Source organism: Lissotriton helveticus, chromosome 5_1 (assembly GCF_964261635.1).
Source record: "Lissotriton helveticus chromosome 5_1, aLisHel1.1, whole genome shotgun sequence".
In the NCBI taxonomy this organism is placed as follows: domain Eukaryota; kingdom Metazoa; phylum Chordata; class Amphibia; order Caudata; family Salamandridae; genus Lissotriton; species Lissotriton helveticus.
In genome coordinates, this window is record NC_136065.1 from 86,912,368 (window position 1) to 86,931,159 (window position 18,792).

An 18,792-nucleotide genomic window follows, 5' to 3' on the forward strand; every position below is an offset into this window, starting at 1 on the left:
TTTAATGGTATAATCTTAAAAATTACGGCCTATGCAGACAACATTACAGTATTTACCTCTGGACCTGAAGCTGCGATCGTTGCAATTACATAAGAGGCGCAATATTTTGGTTCCCTCTCTGGATAGAAGCTCAATCATGACAAAACACAATCTATTCTTAATTATGTTCCTGCATCTCCTGTACCGCAGCTTGGTGTTACTACCACAGCTACTTATCTCGGTATTTGTCTCAGTGGATGTATAAATGATTATAAGTCACTAAACTATGAACGTCTACTAAAACAAATTACCGTAGATCTGCGTAGATGGCATAGGCTGCCGCGGACTATTCTTGGGAGATGCAATATAGTAAAAATGAATGTCTTGCCCAAATTTCGTTATTTATTTCGTTCAGTTACTTTTAGAGTCCCAAATTCATTTTTTAAGCGACTTGACTCTGCGATTGGTAGTTTTATATGGGGCTATCGTAAAGTTAGGAGAGCACTCCGGTACATTAAGTTGACTTATGAGCAAGGTGGTTTTCAGCTACCTGATTTTAAAACTTATTTTTGGGCTGCCTTCCTCAATCGTATCCAGAGTGTACTTTTTTGACCTACGGTGGGTAAAATTTGGCTAGCGTATCAGCTTACATTTGGTCCTAATAGTGAGTTCCTCCTAAACTACATGTCGGCCCCAAATTACTTTAAGAGAGTTTGTTTCAAGGTAGTCAGGCACATTTATAACATATGGCAAGATAGCTGTAAAACTTACTCTTTGCCTGACTTACATGAACATACTTATTTATGGGCTGATCCTAGGTTTCCGGGAATGATCTCAGATGCCGTCTGTAGAAAATGGCAACCGGCTGGAATAATACGACTGGGGCAGATCTATGATGAAGGGGGCTTTAGGTCATTTGCTTCTTTAAAAAGTGAGTTTGGGATATTACAGAATTCATTTTTTAAATATTTGCAAATCAGAAATTATTTCTTACAAGGGAAGGGCACACTTCTGCCGTACTTCGGGCTATCTTTCTCACCCCTGGTCGGCGTCAGATTGGTAAAGCCTATCAGGGCTTCATGCAAGAAACATTAGATGATGGCTTGATAAGGGTAGCTAAGATCAACCATATGTTTGCAACTGGAATCAGTATGGAAGAATTTCATGACTCCCTGGCTACAATTAATTCTGCTGTCTCTTCAATCAATCTGAAGCTGCATCAGCATCGTATTATGTTTATGCTGTATTATACTCCGCAGTTATTTCAAAATGGGCAAACTCCCAGGGTTCTCCGAAATCATTTTGCCCAAAGTGTAACTTGTACGCTGCTGATCTTAGACATATGTTTATTTTATGCCCATGTCTAAATACATTTTGGTTTGAGATTGCCTCGGTGCTGAGTAGGTTATCAGGTACACTAATACATATAACGGAAAGAGAAATAATTCTGGGCTCGGTTAGAGAGTCAGGTAATCTATCTAAATCGCTAGTTTCAATTATTATTAGTGCGGCACGGCTCTGCATTGCCAGGGCCTGGATTGAGGCAGCTAGTCCTAAAATCAGTGACTTCTGGTTGTTACTTAGGGGAATTTTTTAAATGGAACTGGCGTTAGCAAAAGCACGGGGCCTACGTTCAAGGGTTACATTTGGGAAGGTGTGGTCTAGCTTGCAATGGGATTAATTGCTGCTGCTTGCTCCAAGTCTTTTGTAACATTCTTCATATTTTGGGGGTGTTATTTACGTTGGTCTCATGTATCATTCCAATTAATCTGTATGTTTTCTTCTTTTATTATTCCAATTGGCCCCGCTTCAGATGATTATCTGGTTGACTGGCGTATTCGAGATATGTGAATATTTTAAATGATTAATTTGAGATGTTTTGGTCATTTCCATCAATACTTGTGCTATATATGGCTGGTTGTTTTTTTGTGTTATGTTTGTGACAATAAAATAAATAAAAAATAAATAAAAAAAAGGAAGAGTCACACTACTCTCCAGTAAGGAAAACGTCCTTATTGCCCCGTTCAGAGAGATCAGAAAAGGGAAGGGACCATAATTCATGAATGAAGCTGCCTCCCAAGGGTTAATATCTGTGAACCACAAATTTTTCATGCAAGCTGTGAACTGAAATGCTGAAATAGGTAAGAATATTACACAATATATTAGCCATACAGCCAAAGACGTTTCAGCTATTGTAAATGGAAGTGGTTATAACTTTTCTAAATGCAGCATTGTATAAGTAGAGTCTTTCATTATCATCAGTTGTTGTTTGCGTGTTAAATTAAATGACAAAAATAAGCTGGGTGAATTCAAATAGCGCCATGGTACACGCTCATTCTTAAGAGTTTGTAGTGTCCCGCTAAACTGCATGATCGATCTAAGCTGACTTGGTCCATAATACAATGTTGACATATCACTATGGATAATATCATGAGCCTCTTTGGTACTCATGACAGCTCCACGCCGTCATGAGCCACGGGCGCCGTGTGCTCATGACGGCGTGGAGCCGTTATCCAACTGCCACTCCTCCCACGCCCCACTAATTCCCGGCCTGTGCGGGCGAATTAGTGAGTGGGCGGGCTCATGACGGCTTCACGCCGTCATGAGCACACGCCGCCCATGACTCATGACGGCGTGGAGCCGTCATGAGCACGGAAGCGCTGAGCTCGCACCCCCTCACGCTGCGGCGAAGGGGTTAACAGATAACACAATGTTACTCAAATTATAAATGCAAGACGACAACATATTAATACTATTATCGACTACATCAAGCACTCAATCCAAATTATCCTGATCAATGTCTTAAATGTGCGGCTGCTTCCATTTGAGACAGTTTCCAAATTTCATTATACGGAGCATAAATAAATCTTTTAGAACGTGGAGATTTAGGGCCCCAATAAGAAATCTAATAAATCTGTATCTTCAGAGAGATGAGAAAGACGTTTCTCTGCAGAAAGTGTGAAAATATTCTAACCATTGTGTACACATTTTTCTCACTGAATGTTGGGAATTAGAATATCAGTGGTCGGTCGGCTTGACTTAAACCCAACTGTGGAATTAAGAAGACAAGCATGACAACCATTTGTGTCTACTGGACACAATAACCACCGGTATGGACCTGAAAATGTGGAGTTAAAGGTATCATCTGCACCATGCTATTGAGCTGTTCTTCAGTATAACGTGTCAAATTGTGTCAGTTGTCAAAGCGAGCAATAGAGAATATCCAGAGCATTCATTTCTTAAATATTTGCCAGTCCCAGACATGTAGTCAGCTGGTCGGTATCATTCAGAAAAATAATTTGTATTGGAATTAAACATGCTTGGAACAAGGTTTCCGTACCTTGAACTTGCCACAGTTTGGTTCCCCAGATTGATTTTAGTTAACTTTTGTCTTTCTAATAATCATAGCCCTTAAGTGTTAATTGATTAACAAACTAAGCGGTATATATTCGCTTTGTTTGCATAAGCATGTATTTTTTGGGTGGGGATGGGATTAATATGATGTAGGATCTGAAGCATCATACCGTGAAAAATATGTGAATGTCTCTTGTATGTTTTGGAACTACCTGTGGAGGGTCAGGCAATGTTCCCATTGTGGATAATTAAACAGTTACGTTGGGACGCTGGCCCTGTGCAGACAATGTTGGCCGTAATGGTGGTAACAGAATATCTCAGCATAGTTAGCAGAATTAAGATAAAGGTCCTCAAATTAAAAAAACATAGTAATAGACTGACTCAGAAAGCATAGGATTTATAATTTCAGCAGCCCAATAATCTGAATGCAACCCAGGTACCATCACAGCACCCACAGAAACTTTGAACACATATAGTATTCTCAGGATATCCGTAGGGCCGAACATATCCAAAGAAACTTTATCCCAAACAATTCCATCAGTTACTGGAACAGCTGAAAGGTTAACGATGGAAAAGTCTCTTTTCCTTTATGGGAAGAAGTATGGGGAGGGGGGGGGGGGCAATACCCCATCAACCAGTTCTGTAACAGAACGTTCTGGGAGGTAGTGGCCATTGATTAATAGGATGAAGACAATCACAAATCCAATCCAGAAGAAAAAGGAAACCAAACAAAAGAGTGAACCAAACATATATCCAAGGCAGGACTAGATAAGTGTGTTCCACCCAGGAAATAAAAAACACAGATCCTTGCTGGCGGAGTGTGCAAAACACGGTCTGAAGAAAAATCATCCTTCTCCATATGGCATCCAGAAGCAGTTAGTTGAAAAGCAGGATGCGCCGGTTGAGGAACCGTGTTGGAAAAATCCAAAAGAGGTGGATCCATATAAACGGGGTCAGGTGGAGAAGACTTAGCAGAAATAACAGTGGTGTTAGTGAGAATAGACCCCGCAGAGGAGGAACAGCATTGGTGGTGCTCTCTGTGTAACGGTAAGGATAATCTGTGATCTACTATGCAGAATTGACCACATGGTATAACTTGACATGTTCATTGAAGACAAACCGTGTGTCTTAAGAACCAGGAAGAGGTGGCAGGATAACAGTCCTTGTGGCTGGGACACCCAGGACAGGCACCTGTGCTTGGTAAGAAGATCCAAATTCTTTCTTTATCACCATCTTGTCACGTACAAGATCTTCTATTTTGGTGATCCAGCCAGAAACTTCAGGTTTCACATTGGCACTCAAAGAAGGAGACACACTGAAAGGGTTGCTTGACTGGGCGTCACAGAACTTTTGTAGATCCTGCAAGACAGCACAACGAATATCTACGTCAAAAAGTTGTGGTAGCTGCTCCAATGGCTGGCCCGTCAAGGTCAAGAACCAACAGCTTGATGGCAAAAAGTACTTCGTATGGGGTCCACCCACCCAGAGATCTTTTAGGGAGGTTATTTAGAACCCTTTGAACCCCGTAAAGGTGATAGATCCAACTACACCCAGTGCCTATTACTCTAGCCGTTAAGGACTTTTTAAGTCACAGTTCATCCTCTCCACAACAGAATTGACCACGGGCATATATAGAGAAGAATAATTCACCTGTGCACCGAGGGATACCAAAAATTCCAGTACGATTTGAAGCGAAAGCCAGGGCCTGGTCCAAGTAGAATGCACTGCATGCATTTGTCCCAATAAAGACTTGCAAGTCTTAAATACAGTTCAATCTTCAGCTGAACCCTGTGGTCAAACCCAGAGGAATCTAGAGCAAGAACTGACTGCAACCAAAATAAATTTGAACCCAGTGTCCGAAAATAATGGACCACAGTGATCCAAATAAATGCAACGGTAATAAACAAATGTGTTTCTGGCGGCCGGGCTACGGTTGAAACTTTAATTTATTGACAAATGTCACAACACAGGATATATTTTTTGGCCTGTTGATATAAACCGTGACACCAATACCGTTGCTGTAGAAACGAAATTGTGGCTGCCACATCAGCAAGTGCGGATGAAAGTCCTTCATGGGCAGCCTGCACCAATGTAGTTCGGCGGTCTTAATTGGGTATCGAACGATCACCATGCCCCAGAATAGTTCCAAAAGAAATAATTTTGTCATTTAAATAAGAAAAATTGGAGGGAAAACCCTTCGGTAAAGGGGTGCAGTCTTTATTTGCATTAACGGCAGCCAAAAATTCACTATTGTTAGAAAAGGGGGTCTCTCTATTCGGCAATGGTATACACCGTTGTCCAAATAGGGACCCTTGCTTCTAGTCAGGGAAAGGGAGATACACTCCTGAATAACCCCTGCTCACCCCCTTGGTAGCTTGGCACGAGCAGACAGGCTTATCTCAGAGGCATTTGTGAACACATACAGTAATACAGTGAAAACACTACAACTGGACACCACACCAGTTTAGAACAATTAGTAATCTTTACTAGACTTAACACAAGACAAAACGACAAACAATCCACAATACTGTAATAAAAATAGGACTTTCAAATGGTAGAAATAGCTTAGTTCAACGTAGAAGGTAAAAGCGACACTTTACTCTCAAAGTACCTTGGATGCGTCACGCAAAACAAACAACAGGGGCGCAGGGAAGGTGATGCGTTGGTTCCTTGCTTCGGGGAGGTGATGTGTCGGTTCCTTCCTGGTTAGAGAAACGGGAAGAAATTGCCTCGCAAAACTGGAAGGAGCAAGCAGCTGAGTCTCAGAGATACAGAGGGAAGGGTCTGCTCGGGGAGAGAGATAGAGGGGAGGGGAAACAAATCGTTCTTACCGAGTAATTAAAGGCCACAGTATCATGCCGCCAGTAAAAGATCAAATCCTGGTGGTCGGGGCAAAAAGGAGACAAGGCGGCAACATGGGGGGGGGGACTAAGAAGCCTCCTTTACAATCAGAAACCAGCGTTTTGCATGGAAGATGACGCCAGCGAATGAGGACGGTGGGCGGGGCTTCAACTCCGCCTCCGAGAGCTTCGGAATCTGTATTGATTCCAAGAAGCACTCTTATGACGAGAGCAATGCATGCGCTGCTTTCGACAGCAGAGACCTAAAAAATGAGTGGCAAGGCTTTTTCCCCTCAAGAATGAGGTCATATCCTAGGAAAAGGACACTTAGAAAAAGCAATATTTTACTATTTTACTTTTCTTTTTAGTGCAGCTACTCTATAGTGTCCTGGCGCTACAGGTACAATAGACTCCTGGTCTTGCCACTAGAGGGACAAAGTCTAAAAGGCATCAATCATAAGCCACATTTTCAGGCCACGTTTAAAAGAGCTGACAAACCTGGTCGCACATAGATTCAAGAGAAGAGCATTCCAGCTGGCAGCACCTAGCGCCGAGAAGGCAGTGCCTCCTCAACTCTTTCACCACGTCTTAGGCACAACAGCCAGGAATGCATAAGCTGAATGAAGGGCTTGGAAAAGGATAATTGAGGGGTGGGGGGTGGGGGGGGAGAGAAATTGCTTGGATAGATATTTAGGGCCTATACCATAGAAACCTCTATGGGTAAGCACCAGTCTCAAACTTCACTCTCGCTCAGTCTGGGAAGCCTCTGTAACTCCTTAAGATGGCGCTGAACAGAAAAGTTCCTAAGAATGTTGAGCAGTAGCCTGGCTGCAGAATTCTGCACTAACTGGAGTCTCTTAAGTTAGTTGGTACAGGGAATGCCCCAGTATAATGCATTAGCACAGTCCAGCCGAGATGGTATTAGGGCATGGACTATCAACTTCTGGTAAGGAGCCGGAAGAAGGAACAGAAATGTCCTCAAAAACAGGAGAAGGCCAAAGCAGATCCCAACTGTGCTCTCCACTTGTGGTTTAAAAGACAGGTTACTATCGAACTTTAATTCCAGGCTCTTAACCACCATGGTTAGAGTTGAAGTATAGGGAGCAGAGCTAGGTCAAACCTCACCACCCCACAAGAGTGGGGGGGGGGGACCAAAAAACAGTACATCTGTTTTGCTTGTATTACACTGGAGGTTACTCTGGTACATCCATTGAAACACTGCTGACAGACAGGCTTCAAATTGGGCACCAGAGATGATCCCGCCCCAAGTTAGAATAATCTGCATTCCGTCAAAGTAACAGCTGATCTGCACTCCAAAGGATTCCACCAGAGTTGCCAAAGGGGACATATAGACATTGAACACTGTCTGACTCAAGGCAGAGCCCTGGGGAACCCCAAACTCAGAGGACTTAGAGTCTGACGCAAATGGCGTCTGAAGTTTAACTTGCAACCAAGTTCAGTAAATCCCAATATAATGCCACCTACCCTGGTCGAGTGGGAATTTAATTCATCATCGGTTAGGTAAATATCATCTACATAGGACAGGGAACCTCGGTCAAAATCCTGAAGAATTGACATAATGCATTAAGAAAATAAGCCAGAGCTATTTTTATAGCCCATAGGAATTTGTGCGTAGCACATTTAAAACCCAGTGCGCTAAAAGCGGTTCAATTCCAGCTTTCAATAGCCAGATTATTGCTGAAAAAAACATGGGAAATATCTAAGGTAGTTTTATATTTTTTTTGGACCAAATTATTGACGAGGGCTGCACTGTGCATGTTTTGTGCTGCAAATGTGTGTATGACAATTTAAATGTCTATAGTCTAAGACCATGCAATAGGAACAACCCGGTTTAAAAACAGGAAAAAGAAAAGAGGGTTTTTCATCTGAGAGACACACTGTTCAATTACTCCCTAGTACTCCAGTTGGGAAAGAATTTCCTTGATGGGTGCTTTAGTAGGATATTGTAGTTGGACTTGAGGGCTGGACCGTAAAGGTGTAATATGATAAGGAGACTCCTTATCCTAGCCTACATGATTGCAATAAAGTGCAGGGACTAGGGCAAGAGCCCAATCTGCTGCATTGGCTTGTTTGACTCTTCTGGGACAAGAAAGACAGAAGTATCACATTCTCACCTTGGGGTGATGAGCGTAGAAACAGAGGCGGCCAATCGACCTCTGCCAAGATGTCATACGATAAAGTAACATGTTCCCAGAAGTCAGCTTTAATGGGGCGTTTAACATCACGTTCAATTTGGACTTTTAAGTCATACAACGCATCTTGAGGGGCTGTGTCTATCCGCAGTTTCGACTATAACAAAAGTATCATTTGCTCTTGCTACCATGGCCTGTGTTCTTTCCCAAGCTGTACCTTGTACCCTCAATTGGCACCTCTCTGGTAACATGTCAGTCTCTTGTAAAATGTACCATAGGTACCAAGGGCATGGTGGTAAGAGTAGGCCTCTAAGAGCTGCAGCACTTATTGTGTCACCATTAGAGGCCCTGAACCTTCTACACACTCACTTCCATTGCAGACTGCATGTTTTGGTGCAGAGCAAAGTGAAGAGTCGACATCGCACACAACCCACTGCCCTGGCAAAGGTCAGTCACCCCTCTAGCTGGATGCACTATACCAGTGGTGAGGGTACAGGTGCATGGGCCAGGTACCCCTACAGTGTCTACACCAATTGTTAGACATAGTAAGTGCAGTAATGCCATTAAGAGTATATGGCGCTGGGAGTTTGTCATAACAAACTCCACAACAACATAATGGCTTTAATGAAAACTGGGAAGTTTGGTATCAAACTTCTCAGCACATTAAACCCACAGTGATGCTAGTGTGGGATCTAATGAAAAATTCACTCAGAGGGCATCTTAAATGAAAAATGACCAGCCTCTGGTGGGTACTCTGACTGGTACACACCAGCCTGCCAACACAAGATATGTTTCTGGACCCCTGGGATGGGACCCTTCACTCCCTGAGCCCAAAAACAAAGCCTTTGCTGGGCAGAGGTGTTCACACCTCCCCCAGGCCAGGAAGAGCCATCTGTGGCAGGGGAGCTTCATAGGCCTGGCTGCCTTTGTAACACAACCCTCAGCCTCTCCTGCGATCAGGAGCAGACCCCCTTCCTGTCTTTCCTCCTTTTCGGTGGGAAGACGGGCTTTCGGTGGGAAGACGGGCGGGAAAAATTAGCACACCCAGAAGGGTTGCCCACCTCTGCCAACCCCCCCCTCAAGGGGGGGGGGGGAGCGAGGTGAAGCCCACTCTTCAGTGCCCGTCATCTTGCAGATGGCAGGCACGGGCCATCCAGGAATAAGGATTGTGCCCGCTCCTCACGTGGGGTTGAGCACACCAAGGGTGTAGTCACCCTAAGGTCAGTAGCCCATTGGCTACTGACCTCGAGACCCCTAAAACGCCCCCTAAATACAGTATTTGGGGGGGGATCCCTGAACCAAGAGACAGATTCCTGCAGCCAAATCATAAGGAGGATGAAAGAAGACGCCCAGCAGAGTAGACTGCAGAAAAGAACTAACTTGGCCTCAGCCCTACCGGCCAGTCTGCAGTTTCCAGAGAATCCTGCACCAAAAGTCGACCTGTCCAGCAGCCAACAACCTCCAAGACTCCTGGGAGGACTGACTGCTTTAAACCAAGACCGGATCTCCTGTGAACAACAGCTCTGTTCTAAATAAACTCCAAAGACAGACTCTGAGCCTGCTAAGGACGAAGTAACTCGGTGCCTGGAACCACCACTGCACCCGTTGCCCACGGGCCGAATCTAAGTGGCCCACCTGTCCCAGCGAAGTCCCCCAGCGATCCATAGTCAGAGTCCAGCGTTGGTTGACCTCTCCAGGACGCCTGACGTGACCTGCATCCTCTGCATGGAGACCCCGTCACCCACGAGTGGCCCGGTAAGGTGAAGTGAAATCAGACCTCAAAAGACACCCCTGCAGCCATCCACCCTGCGCACCCAGGAGAGGAGAACCAGAGGTGCACCTATGTCCCAGAGTCCTCCAACTTACCTGCCCAGCTGTTGGTTTCTCCCGGAAGTCTTCCAGGACCGAGCATGCAGCCAAAATCCAAAACCGGCAACTGCCATTGAAAAAAACAGGGCATTCGACGCCAAAACAGCACCCTGCACCGAGCCTCCCCTGTGCCGCAGCAGATGTGTACTTTTGGTGCTACCTCAGATCCCCCTTTGTTCTGAACCTAACACAAGGAGCTTTGCTCCCACAACCTTGTGACCTGCTGATGAGCAGCCACCAACCGGAGGTCCTTTATCCTCCTGTTGGATAACATTGGGCCTCAGCATTCTGCACCCGGCCGCCATCGTGCCGCTGTGGGTGCTTTGAGAGTGCATCCTTGACCCTGGAGGAACCCTAGTTCTAACCCCAGAAAACCAACTCCCAAACGTAAGTACTTACCTCGAAATCATTAACTTCATTTCTTTCCATAGGACTGCATTGACTGCTTTCTTGTGAAAATTGTTGTGTGGAGTTGGTTTTGTATGAGAACTTGAAAAACTGCATATAACTAAAAACTGATTTACTTACCTTTTCTCTTGGAAAGGTCCAAGTGTGATATCTAGACATATCACACAGAGTAGAAAAAGTAATCTGAAAAGTAATCTAACAGTAATTTCAACTGTATTCAAAGCATTTACAAACCTGTAACAAAGTCATTTTCATTCAGCGTGCTTGGATTGTTCAACCTGCCTTGAAAAGGTACCATTTACACTTACCTGTGCGAGCCTTGCTTGGTTATAGAAAATAAATATAACTAAATATTTTTATACAAACAAAATGGGTCTGAGTTCAGTCTTTGAGTGTGTAACACCATTTGCTGCCCGGGTGTGTACAACAAATGCTTAAACTACCCTCTGATAAAGCCTTACTTCTTGCCTACAATACCACAAATAGAGAGTAAGGTGCTATCTACTTTTACCTCCGTCTACCTTTAGGGTTCCACTGGACTCTGTGAACACTATACCTCATTTTGGTGTAGTATATACACAGAGTCAGCTTCCTACACAAGTGATTTGGCATCCCTGAACACAACACTTCCAACCCTCTCAGACATTGCGGTGACAGTTCACTTCCTTTGATTCTCGCACTCGTACCGGTCCACAATAGAATTGAAAAGGGACATGAAGGAAGTTCAAAATATTCATTTAAACTATTGTGCTCTAATATGCAATAAGTGCGCCATGACTATGACACAAACGTAAAACAGAAATGTCATTAGAATAATTACTAATCCATATACAATGAAATTCGACAGTTTGCCTATATCTCACCCCCTTTACCCCCTCCCCTCCACACTACGAAGATGAGTGATTTTAGATTTCTGGGCTCAGTGGCGGACCCCATACCCTAGCATACATAGATAGTTGTTCTTCAGCCCATGCAGTGCAGTCTCGTCCCAGGACCTGTTCTCGTGTCTGTTTTCAACCCCATGTCCTGAGTTATATATTGAAACCTGCATGTACTAGAAACAACAACTGGATTTCTCGGTTATGTCTAGGTAATAGTGTCTAGCCACAGAGACTAATAAGGAGCGTTTTTGTTTGACTGTTAGTCACCACGGGCTCAGCATTCCAAAGTGAGGGAAAAACCACTGGAACAGATTGAGGGGGATACAGCTGTGCTTAAGGACAACATAATCCATATAACATGGGAGGCAAACAATGGGTTATTGACATGTATGCAACACTCTGGGTAGTCACTGCAAATTCCCCTGTTGTATACTGCATGGAGATCACAGGACACAAGGGGCAGTGTAAATAACGCCCCTCTGTATGTTGTGTGCAAGTGTCAGAGTGCATGGGGTCACTGTGCATTGACTGTCAGTAGATCATGTGCGTTACCCTTACACACTGAACGCTGCACACAAAGTAGAAATATTCCTTCTCATCCTTGAATTTATCAAAAAACATCTCACCTTCAGGAGTTCCCACGCTGGCTCCTCACACTGGTTTTCTATCTCCGTTATCAGGGCATTGAGTGATGTGATTTGATTGGAAAATTTGGTGATAATTGCATTTTCCACCATGGTGATTTTCCACTCCATCTCCTTCAGTCTCCTGTGCAGTCTTTGCTCATTCTCTTTCAGCAGCTTTCGCAGTTTTTCAAACTCAGAGTCAATTTTCTGCTTCTCAGTTGTTAACTTGTCCTGTCAGAAGCAAAGAAAAGCTGATTAGATATTGTGAAGCCTCGTACAAGCAATGTATCCTTAGGGTGAGAGTCTTGAGGGGGAGGGCTCAGGTTCTTTCAAATATCAGAACACTTATTTGGTTTTTCTCATCTCTGAACAACAGTCTCCTTAAGTACCTTCCCTTCTGCCATATCACGTCCTTCTCAAGCTCCTGCGCTCTCCCCACAGACACCTCACAAACCACAGAGAGGTCAGAAGTTGTAAAGCTGCGGGGAAGTTTGATCCATGGAGAAAGTACAAGGGAGAGAACCCACTGCAGGATGAGACAGTCAAAGACCCAGAGTCAGACTGAGTGGACAGACTAGCTGAATTCAAGTGTGAGTGAGGCTGACACGCGAGCATGTACATGAGATGGAGCCAGGAAGTTTCAAGATGGAAGACAGGAGATTTGAGGGGGTGGGGAATAACCCCATGTTGCCACAGCACTGGATGTGCAGAGGGCATTGTGACATTTACCTACTCTGTCCCTCTTTTAGAGTGATGAGGTGGGTAATTTCACACTGAAAATTATACTGGAAATAGAAGTATTCTGCTTTTCAATGGATAATTACCAGATAGATACCAGTTTCTGCAGGTAGTTCACAAATTCCTATAGATGATGGGCTTGGAGGTTGGTTAGACATCTCGTCCTAAGACAGGAGGGTGTGAGTTTTAAGGTGAGGTACGTTTCACCCCAGCCTGGAATAGGAGGGTTTCAGCTCTTGAGAGAGGAGGTCTCTCTGGCGTCACCATGAAGAGCTGGACTCAGAAATACTGAGGAGTCAGGTATGTATTCACTCCTGGTGGAAGCTTAAACTACTATACAGATAGAGAGTTGTGCTCCTGTGCTGTGCCACTAGTAGGCAGGTAGAGGTTTGTGCCCCTCTATGTGTAACTATTATAGAAGAAGAAGATTGTGTTACTGTGCTTTGTCAATAGTATACAGTAAGAGAGCTGTGCTCCTGTGATGTGTCACTCATATACTGGTAGAGAGTCGTGCTCCACTAATGTGTGACCATTTCTTATAGTGATGTGTTTCTGTAGTGTGTTTCAGTCCTGAAAGAGGGTTGCACTCATCGCGCTACTTGGTAGAGGGTTGTGGCCTTGTGTTGTGTCACCAGTCCTAATAAGGAAAGTGTTCATGTGTTGTGTGAAACTGTAATGGTATAGCTCCCTGAAGCCCAAGTGGGACTGAGGTTTATATATTTTTTTATTAGATTGTAAATGTGTATTTGCAACATATGGGATAAACCTTTAGCGGGCTGGTGTTTGCAAATTTAAGAAGTTGAGTCAAAAGGTCTGCTGTTGTTTCATAAATGAAAACGTATAGTTTCTTACTTGTCGGTGTAGTTTTGCAGCTTGAAGACTTTCTGGATTCACTATGCTGTGTATTATTCCGTCATCTAGTGGTTGTGTCCGGAATTGTAGTATTTCCTCTTTTCCTTTTTTTTGTGTGGCCCAGGTGGGAGTCGACATTCCACCATTTCTGCAGAAGCTCCCACCTTTGGTCGCCATCTTCGGACCCTTTTTTCTTGTCTTGTGTGATCTTCTTTTGTTGATCCATTTCATTATGATTGCAATTTCATCCTCCTTTCCTCCGGTCTCATCTTTCTGGCGGAGGAGGGTCGGATCGCTAGTGAATCCAGAAAGTCTTCAAGCTGCAAAACACGGACAGGTAAGAAACTATATGTTTTGCAGCGTGAATCTTTCTGGTTTCACTATGCTGTGCATAGACTTAGTAGCGGTTTGTCCTTATTGTGGTGGTTGGGTGGAAGAGGAGCAGTGGTTACTGAAAATGTGTTGTAAGACCTTCTGACCCACTTACGTTCCTTATTCATTTGAATATCCACACAGTAGTGCTTAGTGAATGTATGCACTGAAGACCAGGTTGCAGCTTGGCAAATGTCTTGAATCGGTGTGTTTGCTGGAAACGCAATTGCTGCTCCTTTCTTCCTTGTAGAGTGAGCTTGAGTTGATCCTTGTAAGTGTTGTCCTGCTTGCTTGTGGCAGAGTTGAATGGTTTGTGCAATCCACCGTGCAATGGTGTTTTTGGTGACTGGCCATCCCAAGAAACTGCTGGCAAAGGATACAAACAGCTGCTTCATTTTCCTGCACTCCTTTGTCCTTTCTATATAGCGCATCACAGCCCTTCTGGCCTCTAGTGTGTGTAGCGCCCTTTCTGTGCTTGTAGTAGGTTTTTGGAAAAAACTCAGTATTTGGATTGTTTGGTTAATGTGGAATCGAGACACCACCTTTGGCATGAAGTGTGGGTCCGTTCTCATTACAATCCGGTCGCAGTGTATTTGTAGGTAGGGATCTTGGAGTGTTAGCGCTTGCAATTCACTTACTCTTCGTAGAAACGCGATAGCCACTTAGAAGGCTGTCTTTAGTGTGAGCATATGCAGTGTAGCCTTGTGAATAGGTTCAAAGGGCGCCTTCATCAATTGAGTTAGCACCACAATGAGGTTCCATTTTGGTGTTGGCAGCCTTTTTTGGGGTGCAATCCTTTTAGCTCCGTCCAGAAATCGTTTTACAACTTGGGAGGTGAAGAAACTCTTCCCTATTTCTCCCCTTGTGTAAGCTACTATCGCAGCTATGTGCACCCTTAGGGATGTGTAGCTTAGTTTGCTTTGTAGCAGGTGTGCTAAGTATCTTAGTACTGTGGATTCCCTTGTGATCTTCTGTTGTAGTTTCTCCTTAATGCACCATTGGGAGAACCTTTGCCATTTTGCTATGTAGCACTTTCTTGTTGTCAGTCTCCTTGCCTCCCTGAGTACTGCCATAGTACTTGCTGGTAGTTTGAGATGCGCAAATTCTAGGTCTTCAGGAGCCATGCTGCTAGGCTGAGGCTCTGGGTAGAACACCCTTCCGTCCTGCATTGTTAACAGGTCTCTTCTTCTTGGGAATCTGTGTGCTGGTTCTTGTGCCATTTCTGCTATCTGCGAGAACCAGGACTGTCTGGCCCACTGAGGTGCTACCAGTATTAGCGTCATGTTCCTGATCCTGCATTTGTTGAGTACCCTCTGTATTAGTGGTATTGGGGGAAAAGCATATGCAAATGTCTTTGACCAACTTATTCCCTTGTAACCGATGGCCTGGTTGTCTGGATGCAAAGATTTGGTATTTTGCATTCTGGTGTGTTGCAAATAGGTCTATTTGTGGTGTTCCCCACCTTTGGAATATTTTTTCTATTTCCTGCTGGTTGATCTCCCATTCGTGGGATGTGGACATCTGCCTGCTGAGTCGGTCTGCTTCCACATTGTCCTTCCCTGGGAGATGTATTGCTAGTAGGTCTATCCTTCGAGGGATGGCCCATGCGCATATTTCCTGTGCTAGCCCCGACAGTGCTACCGATTGTGTTGCCCCTTGCTTTTTGATGTAGAACATGGTAGTCCTGTTGTCCATTTGGATCTGACTGTAAAGAGACAACAGATATATATAAAAAATACTTTTGATTAATTTAAATAATTTGTTGAGGAACTAAAAAAACATTTGGTTGAAATAAGTTTTACCTATTTGTTTTCCTCACATTATTCTGTTTGATCTCGATAGGAATGTCCGGTCTACTCTTTCATTGTGACATCCTATTTTGGAAATGAAGGGCTTCTTTTTGTATATATGTAAAAATTATTTGTATATACAAATGTGTTAGAATTGAAAACAAATTTTTTTTTTAAATCTCTTTACTTTGATAAAATAAAAAATCAATCAGTAATAGCCCAAGGCGTATTGTGTTTCACGACGAGATAGGAGATTGTAAAAGGTAAACATACATAAAGTGTGGTCATAGTGATATAAACACTTAATAAGGAATATTTTATTATTATTCCTTATTTCAATTGAAAATTTATACCGAGAACCAAGGTACCATTTTCTTATTTATTTAGTCCATTTGGATCAACACACTGTTTCCGTACAGCTGCTTTTAAAAGGCTTTTAAGGCTAGGAACACAGTTTTTAGTTCTAGGTAGTTGATATATCTGACCACAACTTGCTGAGACCATAGACCCCACACCTTGAGCTTCTTCATGTGTGTGTCACACCCCAGCTGGGAGGCTTCCGTTGTGATGGTCACTGTTGGAGTTGGTTGTGTGAATGGTTTCCCCTGTGATATATTTTACTTGTTCCACCACGCCATTTCCTGATGCACTGTGTGTGTGACAACCACTAGATCTTCCCAACTCCCTGTTGCCTGTGACCATTGCTTCTGTATCTATTCCTGGAATGGCCTCATGTGGAGTCAAATATTTGGGTGCATGATGCCATCATCCCATTAGCTTGCTCACTGTCGGAACTTTGCCCTTGCGGTAAAGACGAGTCTCTTTCAGTATCGCCAATATTCTCTTCCTGCTGGGGAACACTTTGGCCTGTATGGTTTCGATCTCCGCCCCTAAGAATATTTTGATCTGCTCCAGGTCGCTTAATGATTTTTCTTAATGAATTGAGAACCCCAGTTGGCTATATGAACGAGCCAGTCGTCGAGGTAGGGATATACGTATATCCCTTGCCTTCGTAAGTGCGCTGCTACTGCGGCTAGGCATTTTGTAAACACCCTTAGTGCGGATTTGAGTCCGAATGCCAGTACTATGAACTGGTAATGAGTTTGGTTGATCACAAACCTTCGAAGACGTTTGTGCTTGTGGTTGATTGGGATGTGTAAGTACACGTCCTTTAAATATATAGTTGCCATGTATTTGTGGTATTGCCTCTTGCAGGGAATTCATTTTGAATCTTTGAGTCCTTATGAACTTGTTCAAGAACGTTAGATCTAGGATGGGTCTTAGTGTTTTGTCCACCTTTGGCACAAGGAAATAAGTGGAGTAAACCCCCCTGTTCCTCTGGTTGTGCGGTACTAACTATCGCCTCCTTACTGAGCAGTTCTTGTGCTTCTGGTTGCAAGAGCGAAATTTCCTTTGCTGGGTGTGCCTTGTGTCTTGGTATTCTGTTTGAGGGTTGTTTCTCTAGCTCTATGCAGTATCCGTATTGTATGATGTTTAGTATCTGTCTGTTGTGACCTTCGTCCACTCCTTGAGGAAGTTTTTTATCCTGCCTCCTACTGGGGTTGTGTGTTTGTGGGACGGTTTGTTTGGAATGTCAGGTTTCTGTTTTTCCCTATGTCTTTGTACCCACCTCGAGGTGTTGCTAGGGTGGGTGTTGGCTTCATTGTGAAGTCACTTGGAGGTAGGCTGTTGGCCTCCTCTTCGTGTCTGTCCTCGTCAATTTCCGCACCCTCTAAAGGACTGTCCCCGGGGCTGATACGGCCAGTTCTGCTGCTGCTGTCCCTACCTGCTGCTAACCTTGGTTGTTCCCTGGGTAGCCTTGCTGGAACGTCTGATGCGATGTGGTAAGCATGTTGCCTCCTCTACCACCGGCCCGTCTCGTGGGTGTGCCCCATCTCAACCCACTGAACTGCAATGCTCCCATGGACCTTGCGGTCTCGTTGTCCTTCTTGAGCTGCGTAAACTGGTGTGCCGAACAGTTGTTCTCCGTTAAAAGGTGTATTCAGGATGTTGCGTTGCACCTCTGGCTTGAATCCCGAAATTCTGAGCCATGCGTGTATTCTCTCGGTCACTCCTATTATCATTAGTCTGCTCGAGGTTTCTGCAGCATCCAAGGCCGATTTTAGGCATGTGTTTGCCATGCTTTTGCCTTCTTCTACCAGGTGAGCTGCTCTTTGTTGGTACGGATCTAGTAGATGCCTTAGGAGCTGCCCCACTTCATCCCAGTGTTGGGTTGCATGCCTGTTGATCAGGGCGTTGGAGTTTGCAATGCACCAAGGGATTGCCGAATTTCTCTCCACCTTTCTCCCGGTGAGATTCATCCTCCTAGCCTTGTCTGGAGGTGGACCGGCATTAGTGCGCACATTGGCCCTCTTCCTAGCCGTTGCTGCAATTATGGAGTCGGCTGGTACTCACCCGTGGATGTATGCAGGGTCCTTTAAAGAATGTTTATACTTCTCTGTTCTTTGAGTCACCGCCTTGCATACTGCTGGTTCCTTAAAGGCCTCTCTTCCTTGATCCAGAAGACTAGGGAGCATGTTTGGCTCCTAGTTTGTTGAGGCAGTAGAGTCTCGAGGAGAAAGCATGCCTTGGGCGTCTCCTCCTCCCATTTTTTCCTCATACGTTTGTGCAGCCTTTTGGACGACGATGTTGTAGACCCCTATGTCGTCTGGCGGCGAGGGCCTCGAAGGGTAAGTGTCCACCCCTTCTTACGACGATTCAACTTCGAGATCTTGCCATTCTAGGTCTTGTGCCTCAGAGGACGTTGAGTTCTGGTAGGATTGCAGATCCTCGTCGCCTTCTTCCTCGAAATAAGAGTCTTCGTCCCCCTGTTCCTCGACTGGTTTGGGTGTTTTCGGCGGTTCGGCGTCCTGGTCGTCTCTTTCGACTTCGAGCGCGGGCTTCGGCGGGATGGTGTATTGGCTCATCTT

At 44.5% G+C, this 18,792-nt stretch overlaps 1 protein-coding gene across 1 annotated transcript in view; it reads right to left on the reverse strand.

The window, feature by feature from the left end:
• LOC144754185 (E3 ubiquitin-protein ligase TRIM39-like) overlaps nt 1-18,792 on the reverse strand; it is a 138,829-nt gene that overhangs the window by 66,365 nt on the left and 53,672 nt on the right. Inside the window, exon 3 of the mRNA XM_078641769.1 lies at nt 12,111-12,341. Coding sequence (XP_078497895.1) covers nt 12,111-12,341 — 231 coding nt within the window. The remainder of the gene's footprint in view (nt 1-12,110; nt 12,342-18,792) is intronic.